General features: G+C 61.1%; 1 protein-coding gene across 1 annotated transcript in view; it reads right to left on the reverse strand.

Annotated features, from left to right (window-relative positions):
* Positions 1–222: 222 nt before the first annotated feature.
* The window catches only part of MGAT5B (alpha-1,6-mannosylglycoprotein 6-beta-N-acetylglucosaminyltransferase B), a 54630-nt gene continuing 40884 nt past the window's right edge, over positions 223–13968 (reverse strand). Inside the window, exons 18-19 of the mRNA XM_075579738.1 lie at positions 12815–13077; positions 223–1170 (exon numbers count right to left, since the gene is read on the reverse strand). Coding sequence (XP_075435853.1) covers positions 849–1170; positions 12815–13077 — 585 coding nt within the window. The 3' untranslated portion in view covers positions 223–848. The remainder of the gene's footprint in view (positions 1171–12814; positions 13078–13968) is intronic.

Here is a 13968-nt window from a genome sequence, read left to right on the forward strand (position 1 = left end):
AAGTGCAGATTGGGGTCTAACCAAGTGCGCAGCCCCCACACGGGCTCAGGACCCCGCTATATACCGCCTGGGATCCATCATTACAGATTTTATGTGGCATACCCCTGGAGACGCCTCTCGCACCCCATGTGGGGAATCGCTTATTTATAACTCCCACGGGCAGCGGTTTTTCCCCCGTGGTCACTTATACGCCCTGAGCGGCCCAAATAGTTTCCCACGCTGTTCCACATCTCCATAAAATCTTTATTAACAGAAATAAATCTTTCAAAGAAGAAGAAGAAGAAAAAAAGACACTTGAAAGTCTATTGCTTGTTCTGTGGATCTCCTAACGTACTCCCTCCAGTCCAGCTTTAAGTGTTAGCTCTTGAGCCCAGAGCTCGTTCTTGCCAAATGAGGTCGGTCGGCAGAAACGTGCGAACCGTAAAAAGTGCGATTCTGCTCATCTCCCGCCAGACCACTGGTCCCACCGCGGCGCAAAGAATTCAATTTAAATCTCCTTCCCCCCCCCCCCCCAAAATCTCACCCGCTTCGGGTCTCGGACACGGACAACGTTACGGTTACAGGGATGAACACACGCGTGCTGTATGTCCGGTCACATCGGTCATTGTGCTTGTTTGTTAGGTAGGTCCCTCTGGCCGCGAGGAGGGTTGAAGGTCGTTAGAGGACACGAGGGGAAAACGTGAATATTCCGTGGCTTCGACAAACCCTGCCCCACCCGGGGGTTGAAATGTGGAGGCGTGTTCGTCCACACTCAGTATTGCTCTGTGCTGTAGCACGTACGTGGAGACGCGGCTTCCCCCGGACACGCGGCCGCCGGTCGGTAATCCCTGGCCACGGACCAGGAGGTGTTAAAACGGTCTGGTGTCTCGGAGCGCGGCGGGCTCTCTGATTGGCAGCTGAATGTTGGATGGACGGATGGACCAACCAGTGATGTTTGACGCCTCTTCTGGGCGGACTCCCATTGGTTGGTGACACGAGCAGTCCTTGCACAGAGCCACCTGCCCCGGGCAGTAATTCCGGCACGGGCAGAGCCGGCGGTATTTGGTGCTTTGCCCGGAGCAGCTGAAGAGCAGCGGCTCCCTCTGCAGGTAGCACTCGTGCGTGGCCGGTACCACGGCGGGATACAGGTGACTCATCACCGTTTCTGTGCTGTCGCACCGCACGGCGAGCCTGCAGGGGGCCGGCGAGAGGGGGACGGTGTCAACGGGTGTGTCTGTCACTGGGTGAGTGTCTGTGTCTGACAGTGTGCTCCCTGCATGTATGGTGACACAGAATGGGACTATTAGTCCGTACAGCCACTGATGGATGCTTGGCACCGCCTTCAGCCGCTGGACGCTTCAGCCCGGAGGTAGGTGATTAGCGTTAGGATTAGGGGTTACTGTGTGTCACCGTGCCCTCAGTATACTCCCTGCTGTGGGACCTGCCTCTGGCCGTGTCACCGTGCCCTCAGTATACTCCCTGCTGTGGGACCTGCCTCGGGCTGTGTGTCACCGTGCCCTCAGTATACTCCTTGCTGTGGGACCTGCCTCTGGCCGTGTCACCGTGCCCTCAGTATACTCCCTGCTGTGGGACCTGCCTCTGGCTGTGTGTCACCGTGCCCTCAGTATACTCCCTGCTGTGGGACCTGCCTCCGGCCGTGTCACCGTGCCCTCAGTATACTCCCTGCTGTGGGACCTGCCTCTGGCTGTGTGTCACCGTGCCCTCAGTATACTCCCTGCTGTGGGACCTGCCTCTGGCCGTGTCACCGTGCCCTCAGTATACTCCCTGCTGTGGGACCTGCCTCTGGCCGTGTCACTGTGCCCTCAGTATACTCCCTGCTGTGGGACCTGCCTCTGGCTGTGTGTCACCGTGCCCTCAGTATACTCCCTGCTGTGGGACCTGCCTCTAGCTGTGTGTCACCGTGCCCTCAGTATACTCCCTGCTGTGGGACCTGCCTCTGGCTGTGTGTCACCGTGCCCTCAGTATACTCCCTGCTGTGGGACCTGCCTCTGGCCGTGTCACCGTGCCCTCAGTATACTCCCTGCTGTGGGACCTGCCTCTGGCCGTGTCACCGTGCCCTCAGTATACTCCCTGCTGTGGGACCTGCCTCCGGCCGTGTCTCCGTGCCCTCAGTATACTCCCTGCTGTGGGACCTGCCTCTGGCCGTGTCACCGTGCCCTCAGTATACTCCCTGCTGTGGGACCTGCCTCCGGCCGTGTCACCGTGCCCTCAGTATACTCCCTGCTGTGGGACCTGCCTCTGGCTGTGTGTCACCGTGCCCTCAGTATACTCCTTGCTGTGGGACTTGCCTCTGGCTGTGTGTCACCGTGCCCTCAGTATACTCCTTGCTGTGGGACTTGCATCTGGCCGTGTCACCGTGCCCTCAGTATACTCCTTGCTGTGGGACTTGCATCTGGCCGTGTCACCGTGCCCTCAGTATACTCCCTGCTGTGGGACCTGCCTCTGGCTGTGTGTCACCGTGCCCTCAGTATACTCCTTGCTGTGGGACTTGCCTCTGGCTGTGTGTCACCGTGCCCTCAGTATACTCCTTGCTGTGGGACTTGCATCTGGCCGTGTCACCGTGACCTCAGTATACTCCCTGCTGTGGGACCTGCCTCTGGCTGTGTGTCACCGTGCCCTCAGTATACTCCCTGCTGTGGGACCTGCCTCTGGCTGTGTGTCACAGTGCCCTCAGTATACTCCCTGCTGTGGGACCTGCCTCTGGCTGTGTGTCACCGTGCCCTCAGTATACTCCTTGCTGTGGGACTTGCATCTGGCCGTGTCACCGTGCCCTCAGTATACTCCCTGCTGTGGGACCTGCCTCTGGCTGTGTGTCACCGTGCCCTCAGTATACTCCTTGCTGTGGGACTTGCCTCTGGCTGTGTGTCACCGTGCCCTCAGTATACTCCTTGCTGTGGGACTTGCATCTGGCCGTGTCACCGTGACCTCAGTATACTCCCTGCTGTGGGACCTGCCTCTGGCTGTGTGTCACCGTGCCCTCAGTATACTCCCTGCTGTGGGACCTGCCTCTGGCTGTGTGTCACAGTGCCCTCAGTATACTCCCTGCTGTGGGACCTGCCTCTGGCTGTGTGTCACCGTGCCCTCAGTATACTCCCTGCTGTGGGACCTGCCTCTGGCTGTGTCACCGTGACCTCAGTATACTCCCTGCTGTGGGACCTGCCTCTGGCTGTGTCACCGTGCCCTCAGTATACTCCCTGCTGTGGGACCTGCCTCCGGCCGTGTCACCGTGCCCTCAGTATACTCCCTGCTGTGGGACCTGCCTCTGGCTGTGTGTCACAGTGCCCTCAGTATACTCACTGCTGTGGGACCTGCCTCTGGCTGTGTGTCACCGTGCCCTCAGTATACTCACTGCTGTGGGACCTGCCTCTGGCCGTGTCACCGTGCCCTCAGTATACTCCTTGCTGTGGGACTTGCCTCTGGCTGTGTGTCACCGTGCCCTCAGTATACTCCTTGCTGTGGGACTTGCATCTGGCCGTGTCACCGTGCCCTCAGTATACTCCCTGCTGTGGGACCTGCCTCTGGCTGTGTGTCACTGTGCCCACAGTATACTCCCTGCTGTGGGACCTGCCTCTGGCTGTGTGTCACCGTGCCCTCAGTATACTCCCTGCTGTGGGACCTGCCTCTGGCTGTGTGTCACCGTGCCCTCAGTATACTCCCTGCTGTGGGACCTGCCTCTGGCTGTGTGTCACCGTACCCTCAGTATACTCCCTGCTGTGGGACCTGCCTCTGGCCGTGTCACAGTGCCCTCAGTATACTCCCTGCTGTGGGACCTGCCTCTGGCTGTGTGTCACCGTGCCCTCAGTATACTCCCTGCTGTGGGACCTGCCTCTGGCTGTGTGTCACCGTGCCCTCAGTATACTCCCTGCTGTGGGACCTGCCTCTGGCCGGGTCACCGTGCCCTCAGTATACTCCCTGCTGTGGGACCTGCCTCTGGCCGTGTCACCGTGCCCACAGTATACTCCCTGCTGTGGGACCTGCCTCTGGCTGTGTCACCGTGACCTCAGTATACTCCCTGCTGTGGGACCTGCCTCTGGCTGTGTGTCACCGTGCCCTCAGTATACTCCCTGCTGTGGGACCTGCCTCTGGCTGTGTGTCACCGTGCCCTCAGTATACTCCCTGCTGTGGGACCTGCCTCTGGCTGTGTCACAGTGCCCTCAGTATACTCCCTGCTGTGGGACCTGCCTCTGGCCGTGTCACCGTGCCCTCAGTATACTCCCTGCTGTGGGACCTGCCTCTGGCTGTGTCACCGTGCCCTCAGTATACTCCCTGCTGTGGGACCTGCCTCTGGCTGTGTGTCACCGTGCCCTCAGTATACTCCCTGCTGTGGGACCTGCCTCCGGCCGTGTCACCGTGCCCTCAGTATACTCCCTGCTGTGGGACCTGCCTCTGGCTGTGTGTCACCGTGCCCTCAGTATACTCCCTGCTGTGGGACCTGCTTCTGGCTGTGTGTCACCGTGCCCTCAGTATACTCCCTGCTGTGGGACCTGCCTCTGGCTGTGTGTCACCGTGACCTCAGTATACTCCCTGCTGTGGGACCTGCCTCTGGCTGTGTGTCACTGTGCCCTCAGTATACTCCCTGCTGTGTGACCTACCTCTGGCTGTGTGTCACCGTGACCTCAGTATACTCCCTGCTGTGGGACATGCCTCTGGCTGTGTGTCACCGTGACCTCAGTATACTCCCTGCTGTGGGACCTGCCTCTGGCTGTGTCACAGTGCCCTCAGTATACTCCCTGCTGTGGGACCTGCCTCTGGCTGTGTCACCGTGCCCTCAGTATACTCACTGCTGTGGGACCTGCCTCTGGCTGTGTCACCGTGCCCTCAGTATACTCCCTGCTGTGGGACCTGCCTCTGGCCGTGTCACCGTGCCCTCAGTATACTCCCTGCTGTGGGACCTGCCTCTGGCTGTGTGTCACCGTGCCCTCAGTATACTCCCTGCTGTGGGACCTGCCTCTGGCTGTGTGTCACCGTGCCCTCAGTATACTCCCTGCTGTGTGACCTACCTCTGGCCGTGTCACCGTGCCCTCAGTATACTCCCTGCTGTGGGACCTGCCTCTGGCTGTGTGTCACCGTGCCCTCAGTATACTCACTGCTGTGGGACCTGCCTCTGGCTGTGTGTCACCGTGCCCTCAGTATACTCCCTGCTGTGGGACCTGCCTCTGGCCGTGTCACCGTGCCCTCAGTATACTCCCTGCTGTGGGACCTGCCTCCGGCCGTGTCACCGTGCCCTCAGTATACTCCCTGCTGTGGGGACCTGCCTCTGGCTGTGTGTCACCGTGCCCTCAGTATACTCCCTGCTGTGGGACCTGCCTCTGGCCGTGTCACCGTGCCCTCAGTATACTCCCTGCTGTGGGAGCTGCCTCTGGCTGTGTCACCGTGCCCTCAGTATACTCCCTGCTGTGGGAGCTGCCTCTGGCTGTGTGTCACAGTGCCCTCAGTATACTCCCTGCTGTGGGACCTGCCTCTGGCTGTGTGTCACCGTGCCCTCAGTATACTCCCTGCTGTGGGAGCTGCCTCTGGCTGTGTGTCACAGTGCCCTCAGTATACTCCCTGCTGTGGGACCTGCCTCTGGCCGTGTCACAGTGCCCTCAGTATACTCTCTGCTGTGGGACCTGCCTCTGGCTGTGTGTCACCGCTCAGTATACTCCCTGCTGTGGGACCTGCCTCTGGCTGTGTGTCACCGTGCCCTCAGTATACTCCTTGCTGTGGGACCTGCCTCTGGCTGTGTGTCACCGTGCCCTCAGTATACTCCTTGCTGTGGGACCTGCCTCTGGCTGTGTGTCACCGTGCCCTCAGTATACTCCCTGCTGTGGGACCTGCCTCTGGCTGTGTGTCACCGTGCCCTCAGTATACTCCCTGCTGTGGGACCTGCCTCTGGCCGTGTCACCGTGCCCTCAGTATACTCCCTGCTGTGGGACCTGCCTCTGGCCGTGTCACCGTGCCCTCAGTATACTCCCTGCTGTGGGACCTGCCTCTGGCCGTGTCACCGTGCCCTCAGTATACTCCTTGCTGTGGGACCTGCCTCTGGCTGTGTGTCACCGTGCCCTCAGTATACTCCCTGCTGTGGGACCTGCCTCTGGCTGTGTCACCGTGCCCTCAGTATACTTCCCTGCTGTGGGACCTGCCTCCGGCCGTGTCACCGTGCCCTCAGTATACTCCCTGCTGTGGGACCTGCCTCTGGCTGTGTGTCACCGTGACCTCAGTATACTCCCTGCTGTGGGACCTGCCTCTGGCTGTGTGTCACCGTGCCCTCAGTATACTCCCTGCTGTGGGACCTGCCTCTGGCTGTGTGTCACTGTGCCCTCAGTATACTCACTGCTGTGGGACCTGCCTCTGGCCGTGTCACCGTGCCCTCAGTATACTCCCTGCTGTGGGACCTGCCTCCGGCCGTGTCACCGTGACCTCAGTATACTCCCTGCTGTGGGACCTGCCTCTGGCTGTGTGTCACCGTGCCCTCAGTATACTCCCTGCTGTGGGACCTGCCTCTGGCTGTGTGTCACCGTGACCTCAGTATACTCCCTGCTGTGGGACCTGCCTCTGGCTGTGTCACCGTGCCCTCAGTATACTCCTTGCTGTGGGACCTGCCTCTGGCTGTGTCACCGTGCCCTCAGTATACTCCCTGCTGTGGGACCTGCCTCCGGCCGTGTCACCGTGACCTCAGTATACTCCCTGCTGTGGGACCTGCCTCTGGCTGTGTGTCACCGTGCCCTCAGTATACTCCCTGCTGTGGGACCTGCCTCTGGCCGTGTGTCACCGTGCCCTCAGTATACTCCCTGCTGTGGGACCTGCCTCTGGCTGTGTGTCACCGTGCCCTCAGTATACTCCCTGCTGTGGGACCTGCCTCTGGCTGTGTGTCACCGTGCCCTCAGTATACTCCCTGCTGTGGGACCTGCCTCTGGCTGTGTGTCACAGTGCCCTCAGTATACTCCCTGCTGTGGGACCTGCCTCTGGCTGTGTGTCACCGTGCCCTCAGTATACTCCCTGCTGTGGGACCTGCCTCTGGCCGTGTCACCGTGCCCTCAGTATACTCCCTGCTGTGGGACCTGCCTCCGGCCGTGTCACCGTGCCCTCAGTATACTCCCTGCTGTGGGACCTGCCTCTGGCCGTGTCACCGTTCCCTCAGTATACTCCCTGCTGTGGGACCTGCCTCTGGCCGTGTCACCGTGCCCTCAGTATACTCCCTGCTGTGGGACCTGCCTCTGGCTGTGTGTCACTGTGCCCTCAGTATACTCCCTGCTGTGGGACCTGCCTCTGGCCGTGTCACCGTGCCCTCAGTATACTCCCTGCTGTGGGACCTGCCTCTGGCTGTGTGTCACCGTGACCTCAGTATACTCCCTGCTGTGGGACCTGCCTCCGGCCGTGTCACCGTGACCTCAGTATACTCCCTGCTGTGGGACCTGCCTCTGGCTGTGTGTCACCGTGCCCTCAGTATACTCCCTGCTGTGGGACCTGCCTCTGGCTGTGTGTCACCGTGCCCTCAGTATACTCCCTGCTGTGGGACCTGCCTCTGGCTGTGTGTCACCGTGCCCTCAGTATACTCCCTGCTGTGGGACCTGCCTCTGGCTGTGTGTCACCGTGCCCTCAGTATACTCCCTGCTGTGGTACCTGCCTCCGGCTGTGTGTCACCGTGCCCTCAGTATACTCCCTGCTGTGGGACCTGCCTCTGGCTGTGTGTCACCGTGCCCTCAGTATACTCCCTGCTGTGGGACCTGCTTCTGGCTGTGTGTCACCGTGCCCTCAGTATACTCCCTGCTGTGGGACCTGCCTCTGGCTGTGTGTCACCGTGACCTCAGTATACTCCCTGCTGTGGGACCTGCCTCTGGCTGTGTGTCACTGTGCCCTCAGTATACTCCCTGCTGTGTGACCTACCTCTGGCTGTGTGTCACCGTGACCTCAGTATACTCCCTGCTGTGGGACATGCCTCTGGCTGTGTGTCACCGTGACCTCAGTATACTCCCTGCTGTGGGACCTGCCTCTGGCTGTGTCACAGTGCCCTCAGTATACTCCCTGCTGTGGGACCTGCCTCTGGCTGTGTCACCGTGCCCTCAGTATACTCACTGCTGTGGGACCTGCCTCTGGCTGTGTCACCGTGCCCTCAGTATACTCCCTGCTGTGGGACCTGCCTCTGGCCGTGTCACCGTGCCCTCAGTATACTCCCTGCTGTGGGACCTGCCTCTGGCTGTGTGTCACCGTGCCCTCAGTATACTCCCTGCTGTGGGACCTGCCTCTGGCTGTGTGTCACCGTGCCCTCAGTATACTCCCTGCTGTGTGACCTACCTCTGGCCGTGTCACCGTGCCCTCAGTATACTCCCTGCTGTGGGACCTGCCTCTGGCTGTGTGTCACCGTGCCCTCAGTATACTCCCTGCTGTGGGACCTGCCTCTGGCCGTGTCACCGTGCCCTCAGTATACTCCCTGCTGTGGGACCTGCCTCCGGCCGTGTCACCGTGCCCTCAGTATACTCCCTGCTGTGGGACCTGCCTCTGGCTGTGTGTCACCGTGCCCTCAGTATACTCCCTGCTGTGGGACCTGCCTCTGGCCGTGTCACCGTGCCCTCAGTATACTCCCTGCTGTGGGAGCTGCCTCTGGCTGTGTCACCGTGCCCTCAGTATACTCCCTGCTGTGGGAGCTGCCTCTGGCTGTGTGTCACAGTGCCCTCAGTATACTCCCTGCTGTGGGACCTGCCTCTGGCTGTGTGTCACCGTGCCCTCAGTATACTCACTGCTGTGGGACCTGCCTCTGGCTGTGTCACCGTGCCCTCAGTATACTCCCTGCTGTGGGACCTGCCTCTGGCTGTGTGTCACCGTGCCCTCAGTATACTCCCTGCTGTGGGAGCTGCCTCTGGCTGTGTGTCACAGTGCCCTCAGTATACTCCCTGCTGTGGGACCTGCCTCTGGCCGTGTCACAGTGCCCTCAGTATACTCTGCTGTGGACCTGCCTCTGGCTGTGTGTCACCGTGCCCTCAGTATACTCCCTGCTGTGGGACCTGCCTCTGGCTGTGTGTCACCGTGCCCTCAGTATACTCCTTGCTGTGGGACCTGCCTCTGGCTGTGTGTCACCGTGCCCTCAGTATACTCCTTGCTGTGGGACCTGCCTCTGGCTGTGTGTCACCGTGCCCTCAGTATACTCCCTGCTGTGGGACCTGCCTCTGGCTGTGTGTCACCGTGCCCTCAGTATACTCCCTGCTGTGGGACCTGCCTCTGGCCGTGTCACCGTGCCCTCAGTATACTCCCTGCTGTGGGACCTGCCTCTGGCCGTGTCACCGTGCCCTCAGTATACTCCCTGCTGTGGGACCTGCCTCTGGCCGTGTCACCGTGCCCTCAGTATACTCCTTGCTGTGGGACCTGCCTCTGGCTGTGTGTCACCGTGCCCTCAGTATACTCCCTGCTGTGGGACCTGCCTCTGGCTGTGTCACCGTGCCCTCAGTATACTTCCCTGCTGTGGGACCTGCCTCCGGCGTGTCACCGTGCCCTCAGTATACTCCCTGCTGTGGGACCTGCCTCTGGCCGTGTCACCGTGCCCTCAGTATACTCCCTGCTGTGGGACCTGCCTCTGGCTGTGTGTCACCGTGACCTCAGTATACTCCCTGCTGTGGGACCTGCCTCTGGCTGTGTGTCACCGTGCCCTCAGTATACTCCCTGCTGTGGGACCTGCCTCTGGCTGTGTGTCACTGTGCCCTCAGTATACTCACTGCTGTGGGACCTGCCTCTGGCCGTGTCACCGTGCCCCTCAGTATACTCCCTGCTGTGGGACCTGCCTCCGGCCGTGTCACCGTGACCTCAGTATACTCCTGCTGTGGGACCTGCCTCGGCTGTGTGTCACCGTGCCCTCAGTATACTCCTGCTGTGGGACCTGCCTCTGGCTGGTGTGTCACCGTGACCTCAGTATACTCCCTGCTGTGGGACCTGCCTCTGGCTGTGTCACCGTGCCCTCAGTATACTCCTTGCTGTGGGACCTGCCTCTGGCTGTGTCACCGTGCCCTCAGTATACTCCCTGCTGTGGGACCTGCCTCCGGCCGTGTCACCGTGACCTCAGTATACTCCCTGCTGTGGGACCTGCCTCTGGCTGTGTGTCACCGTGCCCTCAGTATACTCCCTGCTGTGGGACCTGCCTCTGGCCGTGTGTCACCGTGCCCTCAGTATACTCCCTGCTGTGGGACCTGCCTCTGGCTGTGTGTCACCGTGCCCTCAGTATACTCCCTGCTGTGGGACCTGCCTCTGGCTGTGTGTCACCGTGCCCTCAGTATACTCCCTGCTGTGGGACCTGCCTCTGGCTGTGTGTCACAGTGCCCCTCAGTATACTCCCTGCTGTGGGACCTGCCTCTGGCTGTGTGTCACCGTGCCCTCAGTATACTCCCTGCTGTGGGACCTGCCTCTGGCCGTGTCACCGTGCCCTCAGTATACTCCCTGCTGTGGGACCTGCCTCCGGCCGTGTCACCGTGCCCTCAGTATACTCCCTGCTGTGGGACCTGCCTCTGGCCGTGTCACCGTTCCCTCAGTATACTCCCTGCTGTGGGACCTGCCTCTGGCCGTGTCACCGTGCCCTCAGTATACTCCCTGCTGTGGGACCTGCCTCTGGCTGTGTGTCACTGTGCCCTCAGTATACTCCCTGCTGTGGGACCTGCCTCTGGCCGTGTCACCGTGCCCTCAGTATACTCCCTGCTGTGGGACCTGCCTCTGGCTGTGTGTCACCGTGACCTCAGTATACTCCCTGCTGTGGGACCTGCCTCCGGCCGTGTCACCGTGACCTCAGTATACTCCCTGCTGTGGGACCTGCCTCTGGCTGTGTGTCACCGTGCCCTCAGTATACTCCCTGCTGTGGGACCTGCCTCTGGCTGTGTGTCACCGTGCCCTCAGTATACTCCCTGCTGTGGGACCTGCCTCTGGCTGTGTGTCACCGTGCCCTCAGTATACTCCCTGCTGTGGGACCTGCCTCTGGCTGTGTGTCACCGTGCCCTCAGTATACTCCCTGCTGTGGTACCTGCCTCCGGCTGTGTGTCACCGTGCCCTCAGTATACTCCCTGCTGTGGGACCTGCCTCTGGCTGTGTGTCACCGTGCCCTCAGTATACTCCCTGCTGTGGGACCTGCCTCTGGCTGTGTGTCACCGTGCCCTCAGTATACTCCCTGCTGTGGGACCTGCCTCCGGCCGTGTCACCGTGCCCTCAGTATACTCCCTGCTGTGGGACCTGCCTCTGGCTGTGTGTCACCGTGACCTCAGTATACTCCCTGCTGTGGGACCTGCCTCTGGCTGTGTGTCACCGTGCCCTCAGTATACTCCCTGCTGTGGGACCTGCCTCTGGCTGTGTGTCACCGTGCCCTCAGTATACTCCCTGCTGTGGGACCTGCCTCTGCCTGTGTGTCACCGTGCCCTCAGTATACTCCCTGCTGTGGTACCTGCCTCCGGCTGTGTGTCACCGTGCCCTCAGTATACTCCCTGCTGTGGGACCTGCCTCCGGCCGTGTCACCGTGCCCTCAGTATACTCCCTGCTGTGGGACCTGCCTCTGGCTGTGTGTCACCGTGCCCTCAGTATACTCCCTGCTGTGGGACCTGCCTCTGGCTGTGTGTCACCGTGCCCTCAGTATACTCCCTGCTGTGGGACCTGCCTCTGGCTGTGTCACAGTGCCCTCAGTATACTCCCTGCTGTGGGACCTGCCTCTGGCTGTGTGTCACCGTGCCCTCAGTATACTCCCTGCTGTGGGACCTGCCTCTGGCTGTGTCACCGTGCCCTCAGTATACTCCCTGCTGTGGGACCTACCTCTGGCTGTGTCACCGTGCCCTCAGTATACTCCCTGCTGTGGGACCTGCCTCTGGCTGTGTGTCACCATGCCCTCAGTATACTCCCTGCTGTGGGACCTGCCTCTGGCTGTGTGTCACCGTGCCCTCAGTATACTCCCTGCTGTGGGACCTGCCTCTGGCTGTGTCACCGTGCCCTCAGTATACTCACTGCTGTGGGACCTGCCTCTGGCTGTGTGTCACCGTGCCCTCAGTATACTCCCTGCTGTGGGACCTGCCTCTGGCTGTGTGTCACCGTGCCCTCAGTATACTCCCTGCTGTGGGACCTGCCTCTAGCTGTGTGTCACCGTGCCCTCAGTATACTCCCTGCTGTGGGACCTGCCTCTGGCTGTGTGTCACCGTGCCCTCAGTAAACTCCCTGCTGTGGGACTTGCATCTGGCCGTGTCACCGTGCCCTCAGTATACTCCCTGCTGTGGGACCTGCCTCTGGCCGTGTCACCGTGCCCTCAGTATACTCCCTGCTGTGGGACCTGCCTCTGGCTGTGTGTCACCGTGACCTCAGTATACTCCCTGCTGTGGGACCTGCCTCTGGCTGTGTGTCACCGTGCCCTCAGTATACTCCCTGCTGTGGGACCTGCCTCTGGCTGTGTGTCACCGTGCCCTCAGTATACTCCCTGCTGTGGGACCTGCCTCTAGCTGTGTGTCACCGTGACCTCAGTATACTCCCTGCTGTGGGAGCTGCCTCTGGCCGTGTCACCGTGCCCTCAGTATACTCCCTGCTGTGGGACCTGCCTCTGGCTGTGTGTCACCGTGACCTCAGTATACTCCCTGCTGTGGGACCTGCCTCTGGCCGTGTCACCGTGCCCTCAGTATACTCCCTGCTGTGGGACCTGCCTCTGGCTGTGTGTCACAGTGCCCTCAGTATACTCCCTGCTGTGGGACCTGCCTCTGGCCGTGTCACCGTGCCCTCAGTATACTCCCTGCTGTGGGACCTGCCTCTGGCTGTGTGTCACCGTGCCCTCAGTATACTCCCTGCTGTGGGAGCTGCCTCTGGCTGTGTGTCACCGTGCCCTCAGTATACTCACTGCTGCAGGACTCTCTGTTGGTTGATGGCCCTGAAGTAGCTTGGTTCACACACCAGGTCGCGTTCCCAGCATGCATTGCTGCAGGACTCCCCCTCCGCAGACAGCCAGACTTGCATGGAGCCGAGCGGGGGCCAGGTGTGGGGAGGTGTCTCACTCGGGGGCCACACCAGGTGTGTGCGATTAACGAGGAGTAAGGAGGAGGCCAGAGGCACCTGAGAGGCATTAACAGGGAGGGACGAGGGCAGGGGAGAGGAGCAGAACTCCTGTGAGAGGGGGGGAGGAGGAGGAGGAGAGGGGGAGGAGGAGAGGGGAGGAGGAGAGGGGGAGGAGGAGAGGGGGAGGAGGAGAGGCGGAGGAGGAGAGGGGGAGGAAGAGGGCGAGAGTAGGGGGAAGAGGGCGAGAGTAGGGGGCAGAGGAGAGAGAAAGGGGGAGGGAGAGAGGAGGGAGGTGGGCGGAGAAGAGAGAAGGGGGAGGAGGGAGGGGGGGAGGAGGAAGGGAGGGAGGAATGGAGGGGAGGAGGAGGGAGGGGAGGAGGCAGAGGGAAGAAGGGGGAGAAAAAGGGGTGGAGGGGTGGAAGGGGGAGGATGAGAGGAGAAAGGGGGAGGGAGAGAGAAGGGGGAGGATGAAAGAAGGGGGAGGGTGAGAGAAGGGGGAGGGTTAGAGAAGGGGCAGAAGGGGGAGGGAGAGAAAAGATGGACAGGGAGAAATAGAAGATGGAGGGGAGGGAGAGTGAGAGAAGATGGAGGGGGGGGAGGGAGAGAGAGAGAAGATGGAGGGGGGGAGGGAGAGAGAGAGAAGATGGAGGGGGGGAGGGAGAGAGAGAGAAGATGGAGGGGGGAGGGAGAGAGAAGATGGAGGGGGGGAGGGAGTGAGAAGATGGAAGGGGGAGGGAGAGAGAAGATGGAAGGGGGGAGGGAGAGAGAAGATGGAGGGGGGAGGGAGAGAGAAGATGGAGGGGGGAGGGAGAGAGAAGATGGAGGGGGGAGGGAGAGAGAAGATGGAAGGGGGGAGGGAGAGAGAAGATGGAGGGGGGAGGGTGAGAGAAGATGGAGGGGGGAGGGAGAGAGAAGATGGAGGGGGGGAGGGAGAGAGAAGATGGAGGGGGGGAGGGAGAGAGAAGATGGAGGGGGGAGGGAGAGAAAAGATGGAGGGGG

Source organism: Ascaphus truei, chromosome 22 (assembly GCF_040206685.1).
Source record: "Ascaphus truei isolate aAscTru1 chromosome 22, aAscTru1.hap1, whole genome shotgun sequence".
NCBI lineage: Eukaryota > Metazoa > Chordata > Amphibia > Anura > Ascaphidae > Ascaphus > Ascaphus truei.